Below are 25,219 nucleotides of genomic sequence, written 5' to 3' on the forward strand. Positions count from 1 at the left end.
ATTTTCACCTTTGGCCTATATGCATGCCAGTAGGCGATTTGGAATGCTGCCGATTAACACGTCGAGCTGGGCTTGCGGAATTCTCTCCCATTCTTCACGAGCAGCATCTTTTAGTTCTCGAAGTGTAATAGGGTGATTGCTTCGCTTCTTGATGCACGACAGGATTTAAAACTTCCTCGATCTATACAGCACCAGTGACTGTTCTCTCCATAACCAGTAGTGGCATTCGTGTAACACTAATAATAACACCCCAAACCATAATACTGCCACTTTCAAATTGGACATGCAGTTGGGCTGTTTTTAGTTGGGCTTGTCGTCCTGGGGCCCTCCCAACCAATGTTCGCGAATCAGAAACCAAGATAATCTTTGATTCATCAGCATCAGAGAACATCACGTTATTCCAGTTAGAACCATGATGCACCGTTTCTCTAGCTCATGACAACCTTAACATTTTATGTTGGTAGGAATATGCAGTCCTTGAAGCCTAGCAACTTCTTTGGATATACCACTTACAGATTCCAGACATTTCTTCGAGCTATCAATGTTATGTGTTAGATCTGTCAAAATGAGATATCAAATTTCTAAGCATTTTTAAACGGCTCAAATAAAATTTAAACATAGACTGAAATAATGTGTAAATACGCGAATCAGTTGAATGTGGCCAAAATTATACAAAAACGATTCAAATTTATTATCATTTTCATTTAAAAACGCTCTAGAATGAATGACAACAATAGTTTTGACACCACCATAGGCGTAGATATTTGCACGTATTCCATATATTATGTGTACATAAATATATAAATATATATATATATATATATATATATATATATATATTATTCTAAAAAGACCAATATGAAAATCATTTCGATATTTCAAATTTATATAAGTTCTACCTGTAGATATTCGGCTTTTGCAGACCTTAGAAGGTTAGTGTGACGATATTTGATCCGTGAATAAGAAATCGACGATTGGGGGAATCAATCAGAAGTCACATTCATTTCTCAGTGCGAAGTGAATGTCTACGGAGAGATATGTCCGTTTCAACACATTAGACGGTAAAGGAAACTCTGTGGCCACATTCAACGCATGTAGTTAACACAGCAAGAATGCCTCTAATATATTTTGTTCGGTCTTTTATATAGCCAGTGACGGTATAAAAACATGTTATGTTGAATACATTCGTACTCTAGACGAAAAGAGTATATTATAAAAAACTTGGTTATTTCCCTCCACTTTTCCCTGTCCCTTGTTTTTTTCTCCAATCTCTCACGCCTATTATTTAATAAGTATTGCTTTACTGCTTCCAACCACTTCTCCACGACCTCTTCTTTTTTTTTCATTTATTCCTCCTTCAGTATTGTTTTAACATTTAAGTTCTCTGGCATTCGTATAACTAAGCCTTCTAGCTCTTTAGGCTCGTATTTTTGCCGTGATTATTGGTTTTCCGTACATCCTCATTATTTCTTTATTTGTTGGTCTTTTTCAAATATTCTCTGCCGTTTGTATTGCGCCGAAAATTGTTCTAAACACCTTTCTTTCCAAGATCTCTACTTTATTTTCTTCCATCTGGTTCATAATGCACGTTTCGTTGGCATACATCATCCATGGTCAGATTACTGTTTCATAGATTCGCAATTTAGCTGTCCTTGACACATTTTTTGGTTTCAGTATTATACAGACAGCTCTGCTTTCCTATCTCTTTTCTTTCTTTTCCCGTGTTCGTTATGGTTGCTCCTAAGTATTAAATTTTTTTCAAAACGATAGACAGTTTCTGCTCCTTTTATTTTGATATATTTGCTATCATTTGTTATGTCTCCTCTCATTTCTAAATATTGCGATTTTGTTTGGTTTATAGTTAGTCCGTATCTTTTCGCTTCTTTTTTAAATTTCTGGAAAACATTTTCTAGATGTTTTTCGTTCTCGCTAGTATCAACACAGCATTCGTATACGCTATATATTGTTCCTTGTACTTTGCTGTTATTAGTGTATGGTCACTGTTGATATCTGCCCCTCTGTAACTCATGCAATCGACTATTGCCTTATTATGTTCGCTTTTTGTTAGAAGATGTTATATCTGATTTTTTACTTTTCCATCGGGGGAAGTTCATGCTACCTTATAAATGCCTTTATGATCAAAACTTTTTCCCATTTTCATTTGATTATAATTATTAATGCAAATTTGGTTCCCCTGTTATTTGTCTATATATTTCCTCTTTATCACTTTCGCATTCATGTCTCCAATGATTATTTTTATATCATAATTCTGTATAGTTTTTATTAGGGTGTTTAGCGTTTCGAAGAATTCTGTTTTTGTTTCTAAATCTTTATCTTCAGCGGGCGCATGCATGTTGATGATACTTGTTTTTCTCTACGATTACTTTCCTCTTACTCTCAAGTAACATATTCGATCTGATATTGCTTGGAAATCTGCAACTGCTTTGTTTACTTTCTCGAATATCATGAATTCCACTCCAAAATATCTCTTGATCTCCCACTATTGAACAGTGTGCTTTCCAATTTTTTTTATTTCATTTTCCAGTTGTTTCGTTTCGTGTATTACAAGTATATCTATTGTATATGTTTCCATTATATACCAAAATAACATCTGACTATATAATATAATATCGGACTTTATCTTTTATTTATAATTATTTAATTTATTAAAATAATTTAATTAATAATACGATTAATAGTACTTACAGGACATTTGTTTGGTTTCTCTCCACTGTGCACCCTCATATGTATCAGTAGTTTGTATCGTGCATTAAATGGTTTGGTTTTCCTTGGACAGTTTGTCCAAAAACAAGTAAATTCTTCTCCTAAAAGAAAAAAACAAATCACTTCCATTTTTTGTTTAGTTTTGAATATCAAATATTGATCTACATTTTATTTTATTACCTCGTTTCAGTTCCACATGGGATTTTTCAATGTGTTTTACCAGACATGTCTGTGATTCATAAAATTGAAAACAGTTTTCCCATTTACACTGTACGTTTACTGAACTGCTAACCTCTTCACATTCTAGATCTTCCACATCATGGATATCGTTCTGAAATATGAAAGAATAATGGATTTGTTTAAACTGTTTTTTTATATAAAGTATTATTGATTGCAAAAAGACTGTGTAATATTAATAAATATAGACAAAATATTTCTTTCATAGGCGTGAAATTTTTTGATGTCACATAACATATATGCAAAACATTTCAATTTGAATTTTTGTCAGACGAAGTTCCGAAGACATGTCGCCTGTCGATGCCAAAATGTAAGGGCATGTAATAAAGTTAAGGTCCGGAAAATGTGGAGAAGCATCATTAGGAACCCCCACAAGAGATGGGGATGCAGGTAAAGAGAATGTTGATAACGCTGATGTAACATATTATAATTTTTATTGCACAAAGTGAACTTGTAAAATAAACAAAAAATATTGCAAGATGAGTAAAAAGTTCCTAAAGACAAATGGTGGTTTGTTTTAACCATCATTTGTGAATGCGCGCGTAGGTAGCTGTTAGTGACGTTTTGTTCTCTAAGCTCAGTAGTAAGCTTTTTAAATAATGTGATATTTTGTGATCTTCACCTTATTTTTTAAGGTGATTGCGATGGAATCGAATAATTCAGGTAGGAATCAATATTTCTTGACGGACATTTCTATTTAATTTGTATGTTTGGTTACAGGTACTTGCGTAAAAAGCAGTTTACAAAGTTCAAGACTGCCAAGAACTTAACACGTAGGTACTGAAGTTGTTTTGTACGGTAATACATCCATGTTTGAACATACCTTCAAGATGACCCTAATTGATGGCAAGGTCTGTAATTTCGCAACCAATACAAAATCTATAAGTCGGTGTTATATATATGGTGCGACATCTAAAGATTTTAACAATCTGACTAAAAAATTACAGGTTTTACGGCAATTGAATTTGCTCTGTTATCTGCAAGTATCCGAATGCTTGAAAGCGTTTTTCGTTTGGCGTATAAATTATCGATAAAAAATATGTAGAGAAGATAACTAATGAAGAAAAGGAGTTAGTGCTCATAAAAAACACATTCAGGAAAGATTTACAAAAGAAACTGAATTGTTAGTCGGCATGCAAAAGCCAATTTCGGGAATACTAATAACGGTAACACTAGCCGAAGATTCTTTGAAATCCTCAGTTTGCTATCGAAATAACAAAAGCTAAGAATAAGATTTTTGATTATACCGCGAGATTTATGTACGAAGTTCTTGCGGGAGGAATGCAATCTACTTGGATGTATTCAGCAGAGTTCTGAGTCCGATATGTAAGACACCGATATCTGAGGTATAAATAAAAACCTGTTTCTATATTTTTTGTTCATTTTAAATTTTGATTTTGATTTTTTCCATCAAAAATATACGCTAATTTTTAAAAATTAATATTTTCCTTTGATTTGTATGAGTTTTAGTAGAAATATGTTATAAAATAATTTTGCCCACTATCATTTATAGTATAAATGTTTCTACTTTAAAATGTCTAACAAATAAACAATATTGAAACAAATTAAACGTTACCTCATTTTTAATTTGTCCACAAGTGGTTGAACTAAGGAAAGGATCGTCGTTAAGAAGCGCTTCACTTTGTGTCAGTACCATTTGATTCTCCTCTATGTTGAAAAATGCTGCTGATGGATCCTGCGTTATACTGTTATCGATAAATTGTATTGAACATTTTGAGTTCAGCAAATGACCAAATTCATTATTGGATACAGCACAATCCTAAAATAAAAGAGACAATGTCTATATGGTTATGTTTAATATCAACCTGTTTATATAATTTTATATAAAAGAATAATACAAATTCGAAAAAACTTAACTAATACAGAAATCTATACTGGTTACATAGTTAACAAGGTAACAAGGTACACTGAACATAAAAATTGTAGATATAAACTGGTGTATTTTATCGCTAAAAATAAAACTTCATAGGCCTGATAGGCCCAACGTATGCTCCGTAGGGTTAACATGACAATTTTATGCTTATCCCTACATCATGACCATTATAAATAATATATTATTAGTATTTAATAATAAGTATTTAAGTATATAAGTCTTTAAATAAAATCACTAGGATTTAGATCAGGCGATATTCGTATCACAGTAATTTCCACCAAATTCTCTCTGTCAAAGTCGTTCAAAAAACTATGAGAAACTTTGCTACAATTATAATCAAATACCTAAAATGTAGAAGTAAAACATTCTCCAAATAAAAAATTTATTAAAATCCTTTATAAAAGGTATATAATTAAAAAACCCAATCGGGCTATATCATAAAGACAAAACGTTTTCGGAATCCGTATTCCATCATCAGTATACATGTTTAAAGCCACTAAATATCTGGGTAAAAACCCGTTAAAAGTTGTAGGTTAAAATTAAGTTTACATTATTCGATCTTATGTATTAAGATGTTAAAGTCACCAGTGGATTTGATAACACGGCAACTTACGACTCTACATGAAGTTGCTGGTCCTGAGACAAAGTGTTTACGAGAACTTGATGATAAGAACTGATTGAAATGACAATATTGACATTTCAATCAGTAGAGTCGTAAGTTGCCATGTTATCAAATCCACTGGCAACTTTAACATCTTAATACATAAGATCGAATAATGTAAACTTAATTTTAACCTACAACTTTTAACGGGTTTTTACCCAGATATTTAGTGGCTTTAAACATGTATACCTAGACACTGATGATGGAATACGGATTCCGAAAACGTTTTGTCTTTATGATATAGCCCGATTGGGTTTTTTAATTATATACCTTTTATAAAGGATTTTAATACATTTTTTGTAATACATGGTATACAGCCAGCTACAAAAATTTAGTTTCCTTGTGGATTCTCCAAATGTTTAAATAACGTTTCCCGTTTAAATATACTTTTTTATTATCTACTTACTCTAGAAATAGAGAGATTATAGTAATTAAGCACTCACGTTCATAATAAAATAAGGCATGCAGGCCAGTAAAGAAAAAAAAGCTGAAAAAATCTTATACAGGTTTCTGAAGGTTCTAATTGGTGTACGAGGGATAGCTGATGACAAATCATTGAAGAAGTACAGTTGATTTTGCTTTGTTTTTTTCTTAAATCATAAAAAGTGGAAAAAAGATTCTTTACGTATAAAACGATTCGTTACACATTTCAGAGAAAAATGATTCAAATAAAAGTTGTAAATCTTAAAAATATCTTGAATATGCAATTCTAAATTAGAATACATACACAATTGTCCGAGATGATTGCATTTATATAAAAACCATTATTTTTGCAGTAATTTATAAATGTTTATAACTTTGTTTTTACATAATGACATATAATGTAACTACTTAAAATTATGGCAATTAATGAGTAATTGAAGTGTGCAACATCCCAGTTAGAACGACTAAATAGTTTGTAAGTTTTCAATTTGTTTATCAACGAGAATGATTATTTAAACAACTGTACTTGCCGAAACAGTGACTCTAGAGGTATTTAGCAGATCGCAGTCGATTCTTCAAGGCTTCAATTTTAAGATATATCAAAAACATTTCATTCAAACAAAATCATTTATCAAAATTGTTAAACTTTAAATTAAAAAAACTGTTTGATAAAAGACTGACTTTTTAACCGATAAACATTTATAATAACTATGATGGTGGTGAAAAACGTAATTTTTTGTTAATATTAAAAGCTAAAAATTGACAAATGATAAACAAAGATCTCAATTTTATAATCCATTTTATGGATGGCATATATCGAGGACTTAAAACGTATAATCTGTTAAGGTGATAGTACTCGTAAAATACTCGTAAATCTGTTTAATATTATTTGGCTACAGCACAAATTGCCTAAAAAATGGCATGAATCCACAGTAATACTTATACAAAAACCTAATAGTATTAAAACAGGTCCTGAGTCATACCGACCGATATCTTTAACATGCGCCATGTGTAAGTTACTAGAAAAAATTATTAATAATAGACTAAGATGGCACCTGGAGAGACAAGATTTAATTATTCCAGAAAAAAGTGGTTTTAGAGAGCAAAGATCAACCATAGATAATATCATAGATTTGGAAAGGGACATTTCTGAAGCATTCGCACTAAGGAGTAAATGTCTAGCTCTTTGACATATCAAGAGCTTTTGATACAGCCTGGCACTGTTATACAATAAAAAAACTACAAAGTTGGAACATCCAAGGTCACTGCCTTCTCTTTATTAAGAACTTCCTTTAAAATAGAGCTTTTAGAGTTAGGACAAACAACACAATATCAGATATAATGTATCCAGAAAATGGCATTCCTCAAGGCTCGGTTATAAGTCCTACGCTCTTCATAGTGGCAAATCGCCTATAAAGGCAGGCATCTACGCGTATAATCTTGTAGTTTTTTGCAAAGGTAAAAATATACAAAATATATTTTGTCACACACATAACTTTATACAACACTTAGAATTTTTCCCTTGAAAAAACTCGTTTCATCTTGTTTTCTAAGAAAAATGTCACGAACACTCTCAACCTAAGACCATGTGATAAGAACCTAAAACGTATAACGTCAATAAAGTTCTTGGGCATGACATTCGAAGAAACTCTAAGCTGAAAACTACATATAACAAATTTGATCTTATCTTGTCACAAGCGATTAAATCTTCTAAAAACTCTGGCAAATAAAGAATGGGGTGAGGATCGTCAAACACTTTTGATGTTATAGCGAACATTAATCAGATCAAAATTAGATTATGGATCTACTGTGTATTCTACAGCCACTAAGACACTGCTAATAAAACTTGACAGTTCTCACAATCTCTCTTACGAAAGATCTGGAGCTTTTCGCACAACACCAATCGAAAGTATTTATTGTGAAGTTGGTGAACCGTCTTTAGAAGACAGAAGACTCTATTTAAGTGTAGCATACGCCGCAAAAATCATGTCTAACTCAAAAAACCCTACTATTTAAAATTGTTTTACAGAAAAGTTTCCAAGTCTCTTTATAAACAAGCCAAGAACGGCCAAACTCTTCTACGCAAGGATTAGAAGCTATTTAAATCAATTAAACTACACGTTCCCAGAATGCTTTCCCTCCCAATCGTCCTCAATTCTTCCATGGCAAATAAAGAACCCTCAGTGCTTAACCCGCCTCATCTCTTTCGACAAACATTCAACAAACCCATAGGTAATCAAATCCGCCTTCAATGATATGCTTCACAACTACAAGGATTATACACAATATACACAGACGCATCTAAATGAAATGAAGGTACTGATGCTGCAGTCGTAACCCCAACATCGACAAATAAATACAAACTCCCTTCAGAGTACTCCATTTACTCTGCTGAACTATACGCTATATACCAGACCACCCTTGCTGTCAATGTATCCAATAATACCAATTATATTATACTCACAGACTCTCTAAGTTCCGTACAGTCAATCCAATATGTCTATCCAACTAATCCTTTGGTCATCAAGATAAAACAAGAAGTTCATACCGCTCAACTGAAAGGAAAAAAATATTATATTATTCTGGATACCATCCAATATTGGAATTCAAGGAAATGAAGAGGCAGACAACGCTGCGAAAGAAGCTGCAACTTGTGATAGTGCGGAGTGTACTGAAACATTTACGACTGCGGACGTGAAAGCGGTGGTCAAATGTAAAGTGCAATATATGTGGGAAGAAAAGTGGAAAGTGTCATCTGCCAAGATACACGATAGTAAAAATTGATAAAACCCTGGTCCACATTACCAACAAGTCGTAAAAACCAGGTAATAACGCGACTCCGCAATTAACTAACAGCCATGTGTTTTCCAACAAACAAAAATCAAGATGTGACAACTGTGAAGAAAAGTTAACAATCAAATATATATTACAGAAATGTCCAGCATTAACGCCAAAGCGCATGTTGTACAATATACACAACAAACTAAGTGATTTTTTAGGTCTACAGTGTACAAACCTAAAAAGTTTCTTAACTTCAATTAACATTCTAAACGCTATCTAAACATATAAAAATGTAATACAAATTATTGTTCGCTACTATTGTTTCGCTAATAGCTAATTTGGCTGATGCGATTTTGTTCATAAAAAAAATTTAGCATACTTCAATAACTCATTAATTGCCATAATTTCAAGTAGTCATTACATGCCATTTATTCAAAAAAAAAATTATTAACATTGATAAATTACTACAAAAATAAGGGGGTTTTGCTATTATATCGGTCAATTGTTTATGTTTTTAATTTTGAAACTCGTAAATTAAAGAACATTTTAACATCTACAACTTTTACTTAAATCATTTTTTCTTAATGAATAAGGAACGTTTTATAGGCAAAAAATGATTTTTTTTTAGGTTTTATGATTGTTAAAAAAAAGCAAAATCAGCTGTACTCCTTTAAGGATTTGTCATCAGCTACATAACCTCATGTACCTTTTACACGGAGTTAGAAATTAGATTCTAACTCGATGACCTTTTAGAACCTTCAAAAACCTGTATTAGATTTCTACGTGAAATCGATGATTTTTTCACAGATTGACTGGGGTATTATATAAAGTAAACTATATAGATATATTTACCTGGTTAGTAAATTCCAAATCGTTGCATACAGTTTTCCGTAAAAAATTGTTAAAATTCGTATTATTTCTTATGGTTTCCACAGGCGGCAAAAAACCATTGCATTCATTATCATCCGAATCTTTTTCATCTGTTTTCAAATCATTCAACAAATATGAGCCGTCCACTAGTTCAGTAGTAATATTGATATTTTCTAAATTAATATAATCTCCGTTCTTAATTTCAACCTTATGTCCACTAAACGGAGGAGGAACAAAAAACTTCGAGAAGCCTTCGTATGTTGAGGATTCCGAGAAAGAATTTTCGGTGGTAAACGTTTCCGTATCAAAGTTTTCCTCTACACTTGTTTTGGTGTTGTGGTCAAAGTCAATTTCGAAATCATCAAAATCGAAATTAATATCAATTTCGCTGTTAGGGGTACTTACTGGAGAATCATTGGAAATTAAATAGTCTATAAGATAATCATCGGTGACTTGTTCAGAATAATTTTCAGTTTCAGATAAGGGTTCGTTGAATGTTGAAAGAATATCACTTTTAGACAGAGTTTGTGCTTCGTAAAACGCGAGGTTGAACTTCTCCATGAGTTCTGCTTGTGTGAGATGGTTGATGGGATTGTATAGTTGGTCTGTCATTTCGTAGTTTTTCAATAACATCTAAAAAGTTACATTTCAGTTAAAACTATTCATAATTAAATATTGAATTACATTTAAAAATAACCAATTGTACCTATAAAGATATACGCAATCTTTAACCAACGTAACTTCTTCTCGCACTCCTTATGCCATATAAGAGCATCGGAGATAAGTAACATAACTATCAGTATTAAATAGTATATTTCACGAATTAGTGACTGTTTTGGATTATCAACAAGTAATTTCAAAATGCTGAAGGAAGGCGGAGAAGAAGCCATCACATATCTAAAAATACTATTTAATAAATGTCTATTCCAAGGCAACATACCCGAACAATGGAATACTGCTAAAACAGTACTAATACACAAAAAGGGAGACACCACAGATCTGAAAAAATAGTAGAACAAGCCCGACTTAGAAAAGGGTACAGCACCTGTGACCATCTATATACTTTGAAAATATTAATAGAAAAGACTAACGAATACAATCTCCCATTATGTCTGGCTTAACTGTGGCTTAATTATATAACTGTGGGCAATAGAAGAAGCATTGGTCAACAACAGGATCGACTCCAGGTACAGAATATTAATACATAATATTTACGAAGAAGCTGAAATGATAGTGACGCTGGGTAATGGAATCGAAACAAGACCAGTAAAAATCAACCGAGGAGTAAGACAAGGAGACACAATATTTCCAAAATTATTTCCAGCTGCCCTAGAAGATATCTTTAAGTCAATAGACTGGGAAAATAAGGGAATCCCTATTAACGGAAGATACTTGAACCATCTTAGATACGCAGATGATGTAGTACTAATAGCCGACATGTGGAATGCTCTTAATACGATGATTGAGGAGCTACACATAGAATCCCTAAAAAAGGACTGAAAATAAATTTCAGCAAAACTAAACTAATGTCAAACAAAGATGACAAACCTATGATAAAAATTGAAGCGACAAAGATAGAACACGTAGATGAATATACATATCTGGGTCAAAATGTCAAGGTAAGCAAAGAAAATCATACTATCAAAATAAGCAGACGTGTAAAAATCGGATGGGCAGCATTCGGAAGACTCTCAGACGTACTTAAAAATAAAAATATACATCAAAGACTGCGACCAAAGTATTTAATTCCTGTATCCTACCTGTACCTACATATGGAGCTCAAACCTGGACATTCACTAAAATAAACATGGAGAAGATCAGAAAAACTCAGAGAGCTATGGAATGACAGATGCTGGGTATCTCACTCAAAGACCATAAAACCAATGAAAACATTCGTGATAGAACAACAGTAAAATATGCTGTCGAACAGGCTAAAGTAAAATGGAAATGGGCTGGACATAACGAACGTGTTACGGATGGCCGATGGAATAAAGAAATCGGGAATTGGCGGCCATATGAAGCCAAAAGACCACGAGGAAGACCGCAAATGCGATGTAGCGACGATATTAAAAGAACTACAGGGCCAATTTGGAAACGTCTTACAAACAACAGAGATGAATGGCGAGAATTAGGAGAGGCCTATATTTGGCAATCCAAATAGAGAAGAGGGCTTAAAAAATAATTCAAAATTGTATTAGGAGACATGAATGCAAGAATAGAACGAAAGCGAGTTTTCATGCCCACGATAGAAAAACATAGCCTACACAACATCAGTAGCGATAATGGATTACGACTGATAAACTTAGCAGCAACACTGAATATGACAGTCGCTAGCACCTATTTTGAACACAAGAATATACACAAGGTAACTTAGACCTCTCCTGATGGAAGAACAAAGAGTCAGATTGATCATATCTTAATAGATTCAAGGCATGGAACAGACGTAAAAAACTGCAGAAGTTATAGAGGCGCAAACATGGCCTCAGTTCATTGCCTAGTGATCTTAACATTGAGGGCTAGAATTTCAAACACCAGTAAAGAAAATAAAATGGAAAGAAAAAAATGGAATGTGCAAAAGCTGAGAGATGCGACAATTGCAGAACGGAAAATAGCACCAACAGGCTAAGGAATCAAAATGTAAATAAAGAAGGCCAGACAGATATAGACTTCTACTGGACCAGAATAAAGGAAGATATTGAAGCAGCAGCCAAAGTTGAAATAGGAATAAAAAAACTACAGGAAGATGCTTACCCGACGAATTAGAACAACTGTAGATAATTACCAGACAAATAGAAGAGAAGAAAAGAGGATACAAAAAAGAAAAAACAAAACCACTTAAATAAGGAACTTAAATATATATAAAACATCAACAAAAAGAAAGAATTCAGAGCATCCTATAAAAAAGTTAACATCAATAGAAAAGAATTCAAGGCAACCATAAGACACTGCAGAAGTCAGAATGGGGACCTATTAACAACAAGGAAAGATGTTTTGAATAGATGGATGGAATACTTTAACCAGGCACTTAATATAAAGGCAGAAGAAGAAAATCTGAAAGACGAAGAGGTAAGGGGAACAGACGAGAGGAAAGAGGAACCACCAACGATTTTTGAAGTTAAAGATGCAGTTAAAAAAACTAACCAGAAACAAAATCAACCATCTTTGAATGCTCTAACCACAAAGGAATTACGCTTCTAAATACAGCGTATAAAATATTATCCACAGTACTATGTCACCGTATGGCACCATATGCAGAACGGATAGTAGGAAAATATCAGGTTGGTTTCAGAGTTGATAAATGGACAATTCATCAGATTGCAACCCTGAAACAAATTTTGGAAAAAACACTGGAATATAGCATTGATACTCATCACATATTTATAGAGTACAAAGCATTTTACGATTCTGTGAATGGAAGAGAAATATTCAAAGCAATGAAAAAGGGAGGAATACTAAACCAGTTGGTAAATTTAACAAAATTAACTCTTGAAAAACTTTAAAACAAATAACGGCCTGCGCCAGGGACACCCCCTCTCCTGTATATTGCTCAATCTGGCTCTGGAAAAAGTAATACGTATGTCACAGATCAAAACCACTGGTTCAATATATAATAAATCAGTGCAAATCCTGGCCTATGCTGGTGATATCAATATTGTTGGGAGAACGGAAAACGCTGTACGAGAGGCGTATGTAGCATTAAAAGAATCAGCTACAAAAATGGGTTTAATAATAAACACCAACAAAACGAAGTATATGAAAATAAGCACGCAACCACAAATCCTACAACCACTTGTTATAGAAAACGACGTCATCGAAGTGAACCAATTTGTATACCTGGTAGCGCTCCTTAACAATGAAAACAATACTACCGCAGAGATAAACCGCAGAATTTGCACCGCCAACAGATGCTATTTTGGGCCCAATCTCCTCTTTAAATCCACTATTATATCGAGAAATACAAAAATAAAACTCTACAAAACAATAATACGCCCAGTCCTAACATATGGTTCAGAGACCTGGACTCTAACAAAAAATAATGAAAACATGGATGTTTCGAAAGAAAAGTACTAAGGCGAATCTATGGAGCAGTGAATAACAATGGAGTGTGGAGAAGCGATACAGCTTCGAACTTTATAGAATATACCAGGAAGCTGATATCGGAAAACATATTAATATAGGACGTCTGAGGCGGATGGAACAAAATGACCCACCTAGAAAAACCTTCCTTGAAAGACCCATTGGAGGAAGAGGAAGACCCAGAACAAGGCTCCTTGATAACAACGATGAGGTCATGAGAAATATGGGAATATGTGCTTGGCGGAGAAAGGCGATGTGTAGGGACCACTGGAGCGAAATGATTGAGGAGGCTGGGATCCAGCCTCCTCAATCATTTCAGTTGTAAAGCCAGAATGATGATAATGGATTCCAGAATTAAATTTAAAAAATCCTTTTGTAATCTTTTTTTACAAAATTAATAAGAAATTATTCCCAAAATGTTTGTTTGCCTTGCAGTTTTATCTTTTTTGCTCAACATTAAAGACAGTTAGTTCCATATTAACAAGGTTATGAAAAAATTTAGATTTTTGAAACATTTATTTTATATGTAACTGCAAAATATTTTTTACAACCAGATTGGTTATTACTAGAGGGACAAATACGCAAAAAGCTATATTGCAAATTTTGCATATTTTATGAAATAAAAATTTGAAAATTTGAAATTATTTAAATCCGTAGATTCAAATGATGACACCTTTAATTCAAGATGATTTGGACAGGTTGAGTATTTGGTGTCAGAATAATATTTCGCATTTAAATGTTGCTAAAAGCTGCTCTGTAAGTTTTTTTATAGAGAATGATAGAGATATTAGAAAATGCGATACTTCTTATACAATTAATGATAATGAATTATCTTATCTCAAAACAATAAAAGACTTAGTAGTCACATTTGATGAACAGATGCGTTTTGTACAACATATAAATGATGTAACAGTTAATTCAATAAAATCTTTAGGCTTTATCATTCGCAACTGTCTGAGACTATCTGTCAACGGTTTATTATGGTTTGGTCATATCTAAAGTGGAATATGCATCTACTGTATGGTCTCCACAATATCAAGTTCATTCTATTATATTGGAGAGATTACAGAACAAATTTTTAAGATATTTTGCATATAAATCAAACATACGCATTATTAACCATGATTATACAGATATTTTAAAAACACTCAACATGAATTTATTAAAAACACGAGATAACTTTGATTTAGTATTTGTGTTTAAATTAATAAATGGTTTAATTTGTTGTCCTGCACTTCTTATATCTATTAGTTTATATGTTCCCTCCAGAAGTCTCAGATATGTTGATCTGTTTTATACAGTATGATGCAAATGTATGGAATAAATTCATTATTTCAGAAACAGACGAATTTTAAAAAGAATCTTAAAACACGTGAATTTTAATTTTTGAATGACCATCAACTGATATATATGTGTTGGACATTACGTCGTCTGTCAAATAATAGACATCAAAATTTTACTCTTCGAGTTTTTTGCCGACATTAATAACAGCATTTACAAAAATGAAACTAACAGAAACAGAACGAATCGAGATTTTAATCATGATTGGTTATGGAGATAGAGTGAGGACACAAGCAGAAGTTCGTAATTTATTTATTGCTAAATACCCCAATCGCGAACCAATTACTCAATCAACAAATCAAAATAGAGAAACGGGTCATGTTAAAGATCTTCCTAGAAGTGGTAGAAAATCAATATCCGAAGATAAGAAACTGGACGTTGTACTGGTGTTTTAAGAAAATCCCCATACCAGTTCTAGGCAGGTCGCACTAGATAACAATGTCCACCAATCAACTGTTGTAAGAGTGCTTAAAAAGGAGAAGTGGCATCCATACAAAGTACATCTAGTGCAGGAGCTATTAGAAGATGACTTTGATAGAAGAATCGAATTCTGCGAAACCGTTATAGAAAAATGTAACAGATATCAGTCATATTTTTTTGAGGAGAACTTAACTGCTTTTCGTTATTTAGAATTTTTTAGGATTATCTGTTGTCACAGCTGAATCAGCTATGTCCAAATAGAAATGATTTTTGGTACCAACATGATGGGGCTCCCCACACTACAGCGTTGAGGTACGAAATTACCTTAATAACGTTTTCCCAGCTAGGTGGATAGGTAGAAGGGGGCCCATCGAATGGCCAATGAGGTCTCCAGATTTGACTACGTTAGACTTTTTTTTGAGGATATTTATAGAGCAGAGAGTATCAAAATCGACCGAATAATGTAGAAGAGTTGAAGAAGCGCATCAGAACGGAAATTGCACAAATAACACCTGAAGTCATCGAAAACGTTAGGAAAAGAGAAGAATTTATTTCCCAACTTTCACATTGTATTATTGCTGAAGGTCGTCATTTTAGACATTTGTTGTAATTTAATTGTATTTAAGTAAACATTATTTATTGTAAGTTAATTGTATTAATAAACCAACAGTTTTGATTAACCCTATAGAAATAAATATTCAAATGATTATATCGTTGTAAAGGCTATAAGGAGACCTTTTAAATTAGCTATCGCGTGACCTCAGTTTGTATTTAAAAAAATCGTCGATTACGTCATCACGCCGACATTAATGACGTAACGTCCAACACATACATATCAGTTGATTGTAATTCAAAAATTAAAATTGACGTGTTTTACATTTTTTTTAAAGTCGTCTGTTTCTGAAATAATGAATTTAGTCCATACATTTGCATCATACTGTATACCTTTTCACCGTACAAATTATGGTATGCATTCGCCCATTGAGTGAACACTGAAAATTATAAATAGGAAAAATTTAGAAATATTTGGTTTCTCATTGGCTTCATTTAAAAATCGGGTAAAAAGAGTTTGACAAGTTATAGGTAATTTTTTGTTTATTTTAATTCATCTTGTTTCATATATAATTAATATTTTGTTTTATTTATAATTATTCTTTTAATTTCACTTATTTTGTAAGCAATTACAGATATTGATTTTTATACTGTATGTTAACATATATATTTATACAATTGTTAAATACTTCTTTATTTGAATATATATTTTTAAGTCTCACGCACAAGGGGTGCTACTTTTATAGTAGCTCTCTAAGTAGTAGCTAATTAAGTAGTTACTCTACTTCAGTGAGTTTTTATGTTTATTTAGTATTTAGTATGCTTTTTGTTTCTTGTAATCTATGTAAGCTTCCTAGATAAACATTATTATTATATTATTATTGTTATATTTTTTTTGTAATATGGGTAATCCCGTATATTAATAAATAAATAAAAATCTAGGAATTTTGTATACTTATACAAAAAAAATGCATTAACCCATTTAGCGCTAATGGTGCGAAAACGCACCATTTTTTTGTAGAATTTTTTATTGGCAACACTCTAATTTTTTATCGTGGTATTTAGCTTTGTTATAATCTAGGGTTTTAAGGTTGTGTAGTGTTGTAGACAACATGTCGATTTTAAAAAATAACCCTAAAAGGGTTCTAACTTTGTTGGAATTAGAAGCCGAATTGGAGAATCTCAATGGTAAACTATTTCCTATTTTTTGTTTCATATCATCTATTACGTGACTACAATGAGATTCGAGAGATTGCCGGTAGATTTGAGATTTCTGCTATAGATACCGTTCTTCGGGAACCTTCCACAAGTAAATCCGAAGTTGCCGGCTTTGTAGAAATTCCTGCTAGGGAGTCATACGACGCCGAACCAACAAGTATCAAATCAAATAAAAAACGTAAAGTTTGTAGTGTGACAACTCCAAAATGGTCTATAAAACTGATCCAACATTTTTATCAGCACCACAATCACAAGAAATTGAAAAGGGGATAGAAATTGAGAACCGCGTCGCCGGAAAAACCCCTTACGAATGTTTCCAGCTCTTCTTCGGTGATGAATTTTACAACCTTATTATTAATTTTCCCATAAAATATGTCCACGATAAAGACTGTCACGATTTTCATTTGGCAAATGCATCACTGAAAAAGTTTTTGGGAATACTCATTCTTACAGGATATCACACCTTGTCACAAATAGATATGTACTGGAGCAAGGACCAGGATAATAACGTGATATTCATTAGGAACTGTATGACTAGAAATCAATTTCGGTGTATCAAAAAGTATATTCACGTAAGTGATAATACAGTGTTACAAAAAAAAACTGATAAATTTGCAAAACAATAGCCACTTTTTTGACTTAATGAATCAAAAGTTCAAGGGCCTGCGTAGCGCAAGCGGTAGGATGCTTGACTCGCAAGCCGATGGTCCGGGGTTCGAATCCCACCGCCGGCAAGAACATCTAGACATTTTAAAAAATGTCTATAGGCCCCAGGTCGACTCAGCCTGAATAAAAATGAGTACCTTGGGTAAAACCAGGGGTAATAATAGACGGTTGAAGCGTAGCACTGGCCATGTTACCTTCCTTGTATACCGTAGGCCCTAGATATAGCAGACTACCCTGCTATACTCCCAAAGCCGCGAAGCGGTATAAAACGGGAGACTATTATTGAATCAAAAGTTCCTGCTATTTGGTATTTTCGTATATAATTTATCTGTAGACGAAGAAATGGTACCGTATTTTGGAAGGCACTCTGCAAAAATGTTTCTAAAGGGAAAACTTAAACGTTTTGGGTATAAGTTATGGTGCCTATGTTCATCTGATCGATATCTATCCATCTCATCCATACCTATGGTTTATCCCCTACGGTGGTGCTAGCACAACAAACTCAGATTTAGGCTTGGGTGCTGATGTAGTATTAAAATTAGTAAGTGTTGGAGAAACTCCCTTTAACCACAGGGTATTTTTTGACAACTTATTTTTGTCTTATAGGCTGTTCACAATATTGGAAGAAAAGGGAATGTATACAACTGGCACGGTGCGACAAAACAGGATTGAGAAGTAAAAAAAAATTTGAAACAAAAATAAAAAAAAAACTCAATGGTTTTCAGAAACTTAACTGAGGTAGCTGACGTTCTTGTTGGTTATTTTTGCGATGAAATAGATTTAGAACTAAATATTTTTGTGAATTTAAAATATGCTTACATTATATCAGTTGATGTGGAAAGAAGTTTCTTAATTTACAAATATATGTACACATATAGAAGCCATAAGATTTTATTAAAAAATTTTTAAAAACATTTGGTCATTTATTGTTTCTATAATTCTCAGTAATAGTATTTTACCTTTTTACTACTTTCATTACAATTAATTAGTACATTACTACTACTTAATTTTTAAATTTATTTATATTGTTTTCTAATTATTAAAATAAACATTAATATACCATTATTAAATATATGTTTCTATTGACAGTATTAATATTTAAAAAAAGCATATTTAATGCATTTTTTTGGCTAAATTAGTGCTTATTTTTTCGCATATTTGTTACTCTTTTTGCATATTTGCCTAGTCTAGTGATAAATATCACGGGTAATAAGATCATCTATTGATTCGGAGTCTATGAGAAGACTTTGAGAAAACGTTAAATCAAATAAAACACCTATCTCTTTTACAAAATTTAAGCACTGAAAAAGATTGTTATATGTAATCATATTTGATAATAAATCAATAGAATTAGTTTCAAGGGTGTCTACATCTTGACAAAATGTTTCAATATAATGATGCCTTTGGCAGTATACAAACACTTCCTATCACTTAAGAAGAATTATGTCTTATGTTATTACAACAAAAAATATCTCTGGGGTAAACAATTTGAATAAATTTTAAACTAACTTATGGATCAAGCTGAAATTTTAACGGTTTGTTAAGTAAGTACTATAAAACCACCGTTTAAGAGTAACCATAAAAGTTTAAGTAAATTTTTACAAAAGTTACAAGCCACTAACGATTTTGCCTTCTTTTGCTGTTTTTGGAGCAACAAATTAATTAAAAAATTTTTATAATATGCTATTTTAAAGTTTTTTTCTATTTTTTTTTGAACAATTTGAAAACATCGCATTTTTCGCACTTAATAGTTAATAATTAAAAACCACGCGGAAGTTTGTACAGAAAACATATAGATTTTTTGAGAAAAATAGGTACTTGGCTTTTGAGATGTCCTGAACCCACTTAACTTTTGTTTATTTTCCTGTATTATTAATAAGTTAGTTCAAAATGAGTGATTTAATAATTAATAAAATAAAGACAGAACTGATATAAAAAATTATTCTATCTCACACAGAATTAATAGGACAACGAGTTATGAACAAGTTTAGATAAAAGAAGTTTACTTACCCTTAAATACGCTGTTTGACACTATATAACTTTCACAACGCACAAAATGTAAAAATAAAAAAAAACAGGTAAAACTTATATAGGTTACATTAAAAAAATTGAAATAACCGCACACAAAAAATAAATCTAAGAATGTCTGTCAATGAAATCGATTAAAAATGTTTGACGATGGTAGCCCTAATGAGTACACTGAATACATCAAGTGGAGTCATCAAAATATCATAACTAAATTAAGATGACATCTTTAAGTGTTATAATTTTAAACCCCATGAGATTCCGACAGTTGGTAAAAAATCTTTCGTGCATGATCGCCGTTTCTCGGAAGAGCTTGCGAAGCTTTCCTAATGTTTTGTCTCGATCTCTGTCTATTACGCTATATTCTATAATATTTGTCTCGTAATAATGTACCTATGCTACAAATTTGTGCTTTGATTGTTGACGATAAGTTTCAGTGAAAGCATTATAAGACGTTTCCTGAAAATTGCACAATGAAAGGCGTCTATATTCCTTGATAAAAGGTTAATCGCTGAATGTATTTATTAGAAATAAGTTTCTTCATAAATGCCCTAGGAAAAAAAGTTTGTAAGATTATACAGGGAAAAATTTTTAATGATTTGAAATTTATTTATATAAGTTTTAGAAACTGTATGCCTGGCTTTACTCAATTTAATTTAATTATCCAGTTCTCTTAAAAATCCCTATTTTTTACCAACGTTTTACCATTTTTTGTGTAAATAGTTCTTTTATCATACGTTGGTTTAAACTCTAAATCATAACAATTGCATTTTATTCTTTTTGTGTAAATTTTACTACAAACGGAATTAAGGTAATTCTTTCGTGAACATATTTAGTACAAACTGTAATTTGGAATCAGTAGAGCCATTATATACATACAAAACAACGTACAAAAACATGAAAAAGACATACAAAAACTGAAACAAATCAACGTAAAACAACAAACGCATGAAGAAATAAACACAAAATTTAACGATATTGCAACGCATAATAGGAAAGATATAGATACAATGTGGAACGAGATCAAAGATGTATTGGTAACAACAACAATAAACAACATCAAACAGGAAAGACAAATAAAACAACCATGGATGACATATTAGATTTTAGAGCTTATGGAGCAAAGAAGAGAGTTTAAGAATAAAGACGCAGAAAAGTACAAGGAATACCACAAAAAGGTACTTAAAGAAATAAAATTAGCAAAAGAATCCTGGCTGTTAGAGAAATGCTTAGAAATAGAGATCCTACAGAAAAAACATGATATATTCAATATGCACAGGAAGATCAAAGAAATGGCAGGAATATATAGAACAACAACGCCCACTGCACTGTTTGATAAAGAGGAAAACATACTATTTAATACGCAAGAAAAACTGGACAGATAGCAGGAATATATAGCAGAACTGTTCAGTGACAACCAACACATTGAAGTATATGACAACGTCGAGAATGGACCAACAATAACAAAATCAGAAGTAAGATCTGCTATAAGTCGTCTAAAAAACAACAAAGCGCCAGGACCTGATGGAATATATGCTGAGGTATTGCAATTGATAGAAAATAATCAACTTGACATTATGACAGAATTATTTAACCGTATATATGAAACGGGAACTTTACCAAAAGATTGGTACATGTCCATATTTATACCACTGCCAAAAAAGCAGATACTAAGAAATGTGAAGAACACCGAATCAATAGCCTCATGAACCACTCACTCAAAATATTCTTAAACATCATCCATGCTCGCATATACAAGAAATTGGAGGAGGGTATTGCTGATGTAAAATTTGGATTTCGCAGCGGTCTTGTCACAAGCAGAAGCACTTTTTAGCATACAAGTATTGATACAACGAGCAAGAGATGTTAATACAGATGTCTTTGCCTGTTTCATTGACTTCGAAAAGGCATTTTACAAAGTACAGCATGAGAGGCTTATTGAAACTTTGCGAATCGCAAACATCGATGACAAGGATATAAGAATAATAGCCAATCTCTATAGGAAAGAAGTAGCCAATATTCGAGTAGACAATCAATTATTATCCGATGAAGTCCCAATACAAAGAGGAGTACGACAAGGTTGCATACTCTCGCCTTTGCTGTTTAATGCGTACTCTGAATATCTATTTCGAGAAGCTTTGGGAGAAACGACTGATGGCGTGATTGTTAACGATGAAGTAATAAATAATCTAAGATATGCAGACGATACTGTCCTTGTTGCGGATAGTTCTGAACGATTACAAAGACTGATAGATCAAGTAGTTAACATCGGTAGAAAATATGGAATGAAACTTAATAATAAGAAGACGAAAATTATGATCATAAGCAAAAACCAAGATACAGATGCAAAGTTTATGGCAGACAATGAGGTATTGGATAGAACAGAAAAAATAACGACATAACATACGAGATTAAATATAGGATCGAAAAAGCAAGGAGTGCCTTCCAACAGATGAAGAAAGTTCTCTGCAATTTAACCTTGAACTTACATCTGCGACTCAAAATCCTTAATTGTTATGTGTTTTTTGTTCTTATGTATGGAGCAGAGGCATGGACACTCATTGATGCGTCTTGCAGAAGGTTGCAGCCTTTCAAGATGTGGTGCTATCGTCGCATGCTCAGAATATCATATGTACATTGTACATCATATAACTATAGTGTTAAATGAAAATAAATACAGAATACTACTATTGATATTAGAAGGGCAAATAGAAGGAAATAGAGGACAAGGACGCCGCCGAATATCCTGGCTTAAGAATTTGAGACAGTGGACAGGTATGACCACCACAGACCTATTTCGAACAGCTGCCAATAAAATACGATCGGCCATTGTGGTAGCCAACATCTATAGAGGATAGGCACTGGCAGAAGTAGAAGAGCCATTATGATACATTACTGAGTATAAAGGGCAATGGCGTAGCCAGGTTTTAAGGTCGGCAGGAGGGGGGGGGGTCCAAGAAAATAAAACATAAATTCTATACTAAGAACCGTCTACCTTCCTGCACAATAGAAGTTATTCTTTTCTTTTTCTTCTTTTTATGTAGATATGGCTCTGTTTGTTTTTCAATGTACCTCCTGTAAGTTGTCGTTCCATAGTTTTCGTGGTCTTCCTACTGATCAGCTTCCTATTGGAGAACTGTCTCTTGCCGTCTTTTTTACTCTATTTGTTGTCATTCGGCTTATATGATCGTTCTATTCTACTCTTCTATTTCTAACTCCGTTCTTGATGTTCTCCACCTTGCATCTATGTCGTATATCTGTACTTCTAGCTCTGTCCCATAGTGTCTTACCATAAATTTTTCTAAGTGCTTTCATCTCTGCTGTTTCTGACACCCTTTTTGTCCTCTCTGTGGCAGGTCGTGTTTCTGCCGCGTAAATCATTATTGGTCTGATGACTGTTTTGTAAATTCTGCCTTTCATTTCTTTCCCGATATTTTTATTTCTCTATATTGTTTCATTCAGGCAACCTGTGGCTCTGTTTACTCTATTCACTTGATGTTCCACTTCAGTTTCGAGCTTTCCGTAGCTGGATATTGCGATTTTTAGATATTTGAACTCTATCACTTGTTCTATTATCTGACCTTCCAGCTCCAATTCACATCTTGTAAATCTGCTGTTATAACCGTGCATTTGGTCTTTTTTGGGGAAATTAACATGTTAAATTATCTGGTTATTAATATATTAAATATAATAATAATATATCAAATTGCAGCATACGTTGTAAATCATCTTCACTTTGAGAGAGTAGTATTGGCGACACGAGGTCTTATGTCAGAAATAGAGCTCAAGCACTTTAGAATAGGTTATATCATACTGTATTACTAAAAGTAATAATAATATAGATGTACAACAGTCTGTGTTAAACATTATTAAATGGCGCAGTCAGTAGGATAATAATTATATCAGAATAAGGATCATAAGCCATTGATTTCGATAATGAAGAAAGGCATAGCAGAAGTAGACTCTCCAAGACTACAACGTACGAAGGTGAAATTTTTTAAATATGTCTTAACTGTAGAATATAAGCCAGGCAAGGAATTGCTGACAGCTGACTTGTTGTCTCAAAATTTTTTGAAGAAAAAGGTAGGAGAGAGGAATTTAAAGCTAAAACTAAACAGGATAAGGAACTTCAAATGATGAAAGATTTTTATGAAAAAGGTTTGCTGTGCTTCAAGGATACCCTACATAGTAAAAGATTATTTTAATATAGGCCTGACGTTTACTCATTAAATAATTTGATATTTATAGAGACAGTGTGTAAGTTCCGGATTCTTTGCGGCATAGGATGTTAAAGTTGCTTCATAGAACACACTTTGGGGTTACAAAAACACAGCAAAGAGCGAAACAGTTGTTGTTCTGGCCAAATATGAATAAGAACATAGTGTATTTGGTTAGAAATTATGTTGATTGTCAGAAATATCAGAGAAATAATGTTATAGAGCCGTTAATACTAAAAGAAATTCCAGAACTACCATTTCAAATGCTAGCGGCTGATATTTGTGAATTTGGAGGAGGTGATTTATTTAATCGTAATAAATATTATCTCACAAAGTGGATTTAAATTGTTCCGTTGCAGTCCAAAATATCCCAGTCAATAATAAATTCGTTTAAGACTATGTTTGCCACTCACAGGATTCCTTTAGAAGTCGTATCTGATAATATGCCTTTTGGCTCTAACGAATGTCGAGAATTCTCTAAGGAATGGAACTTTAAATTTGTGAAATCTAGCCTTAGACATCCTAGAGCAAATGGGCAGGTAGAACAAGCCGTCCAGATAGCTAAAAATATTTTCAGGAAGTGTGAAGATCTTCAGTTAGCCTTATTAGAATATAGGAACACACCGCTATTAGGATCAGATAAATCCCCAGTATAACTCTTGAATAGTCGTAGACTTAAACTTCCAGTTTTACATGAAAAATATTTACCAGAACAGGTAGACCTAAAAAATGAAAAGAATAAATTAGATAATAGAAGAAAATTGTACAAGCACTACTATGATAGAAATACAGCTACAAAAGAAGACTTAAGTGTAAGGAATAATGTGGTTCTAAGAAAAGATGGGCAATGGAAACCTGCTGTGGTTAGACGATGTTTACAAGAGCCAAGATCATACGTTGTTGAGAAAGAAAATCGGACATTGGTAAGAAGAAATAGCTATCACTTGAGATCATCTAATAATATTCCTTATACATTATATTAACCTTGCAGATGATTTTGATCAAAATGACAGACCTTCCACATCAACGGCCGCTGATAGTGAAATACCGAATGAGTTTCCTATCAGAAGTAAAATATTAATTAAACCACGATCTAGATAAAATATAATGATT

The 25,219-nt window shown here is 32.8% G+C and overlaps 1 protein-coding gene across 1 annotated transcript in view; it reads right to left on the minus strand.

Moving 5' to 3' along the window:
* The window catches only part of LOC140445663 (uncharacterized), a 32,172-nt gene extending 12,069 nt beyond the window's left edge, over nucleotides 1–20,103 (minus strand). The window contains exons 1-5 of the mRNA XM_072537900.1: nucleotides 19,875–20,103; nucleotides 9,573–10,223; nucleotides 4,538–4,741; nucleotides 2,905–3,055; nucleotides 2,707–2,825 (exon numbers count right to left, since the gene is read on the minus strand). Of these exons, the coding sequence (XP_072394001.1) occupies nucleotides 2,707–2,825; nucleotides 2,905–3,055; nucleotides 4,538–4,741; nucleotides 9,573–10,223 (1,125 nt within the window). The 5' untranslated portion in view covers nucleotides 19,875–20,103. The remainder of the gene's footprint in view (nucleotides 1–2,706; nucleotides 2,826–2,904; nucleotides 3,056–4,537; nucleotides 4,742–9,572; nucleotides 10,224–19,874) is intronic.
* Nucleotides 20,104–25,219: the final 5,116 nt, after the last annotated feature.

This window comes from Diabrotica undecimpunctata, chromosome 7 (assembly GCF_040954645.1).
Source record: "Diabrotica undecimpunctata isolate CICGRU chromosome 7, icDiaUnde3, whole genome shotgun sequence".
Classification (NCBI taxonomy): Eukaryota; Metazoa; Arthropoda; class Insecta; order Coleoptera; family Chrysomelidae; genus Diabrotica; species Diabrotica undecimpunctata.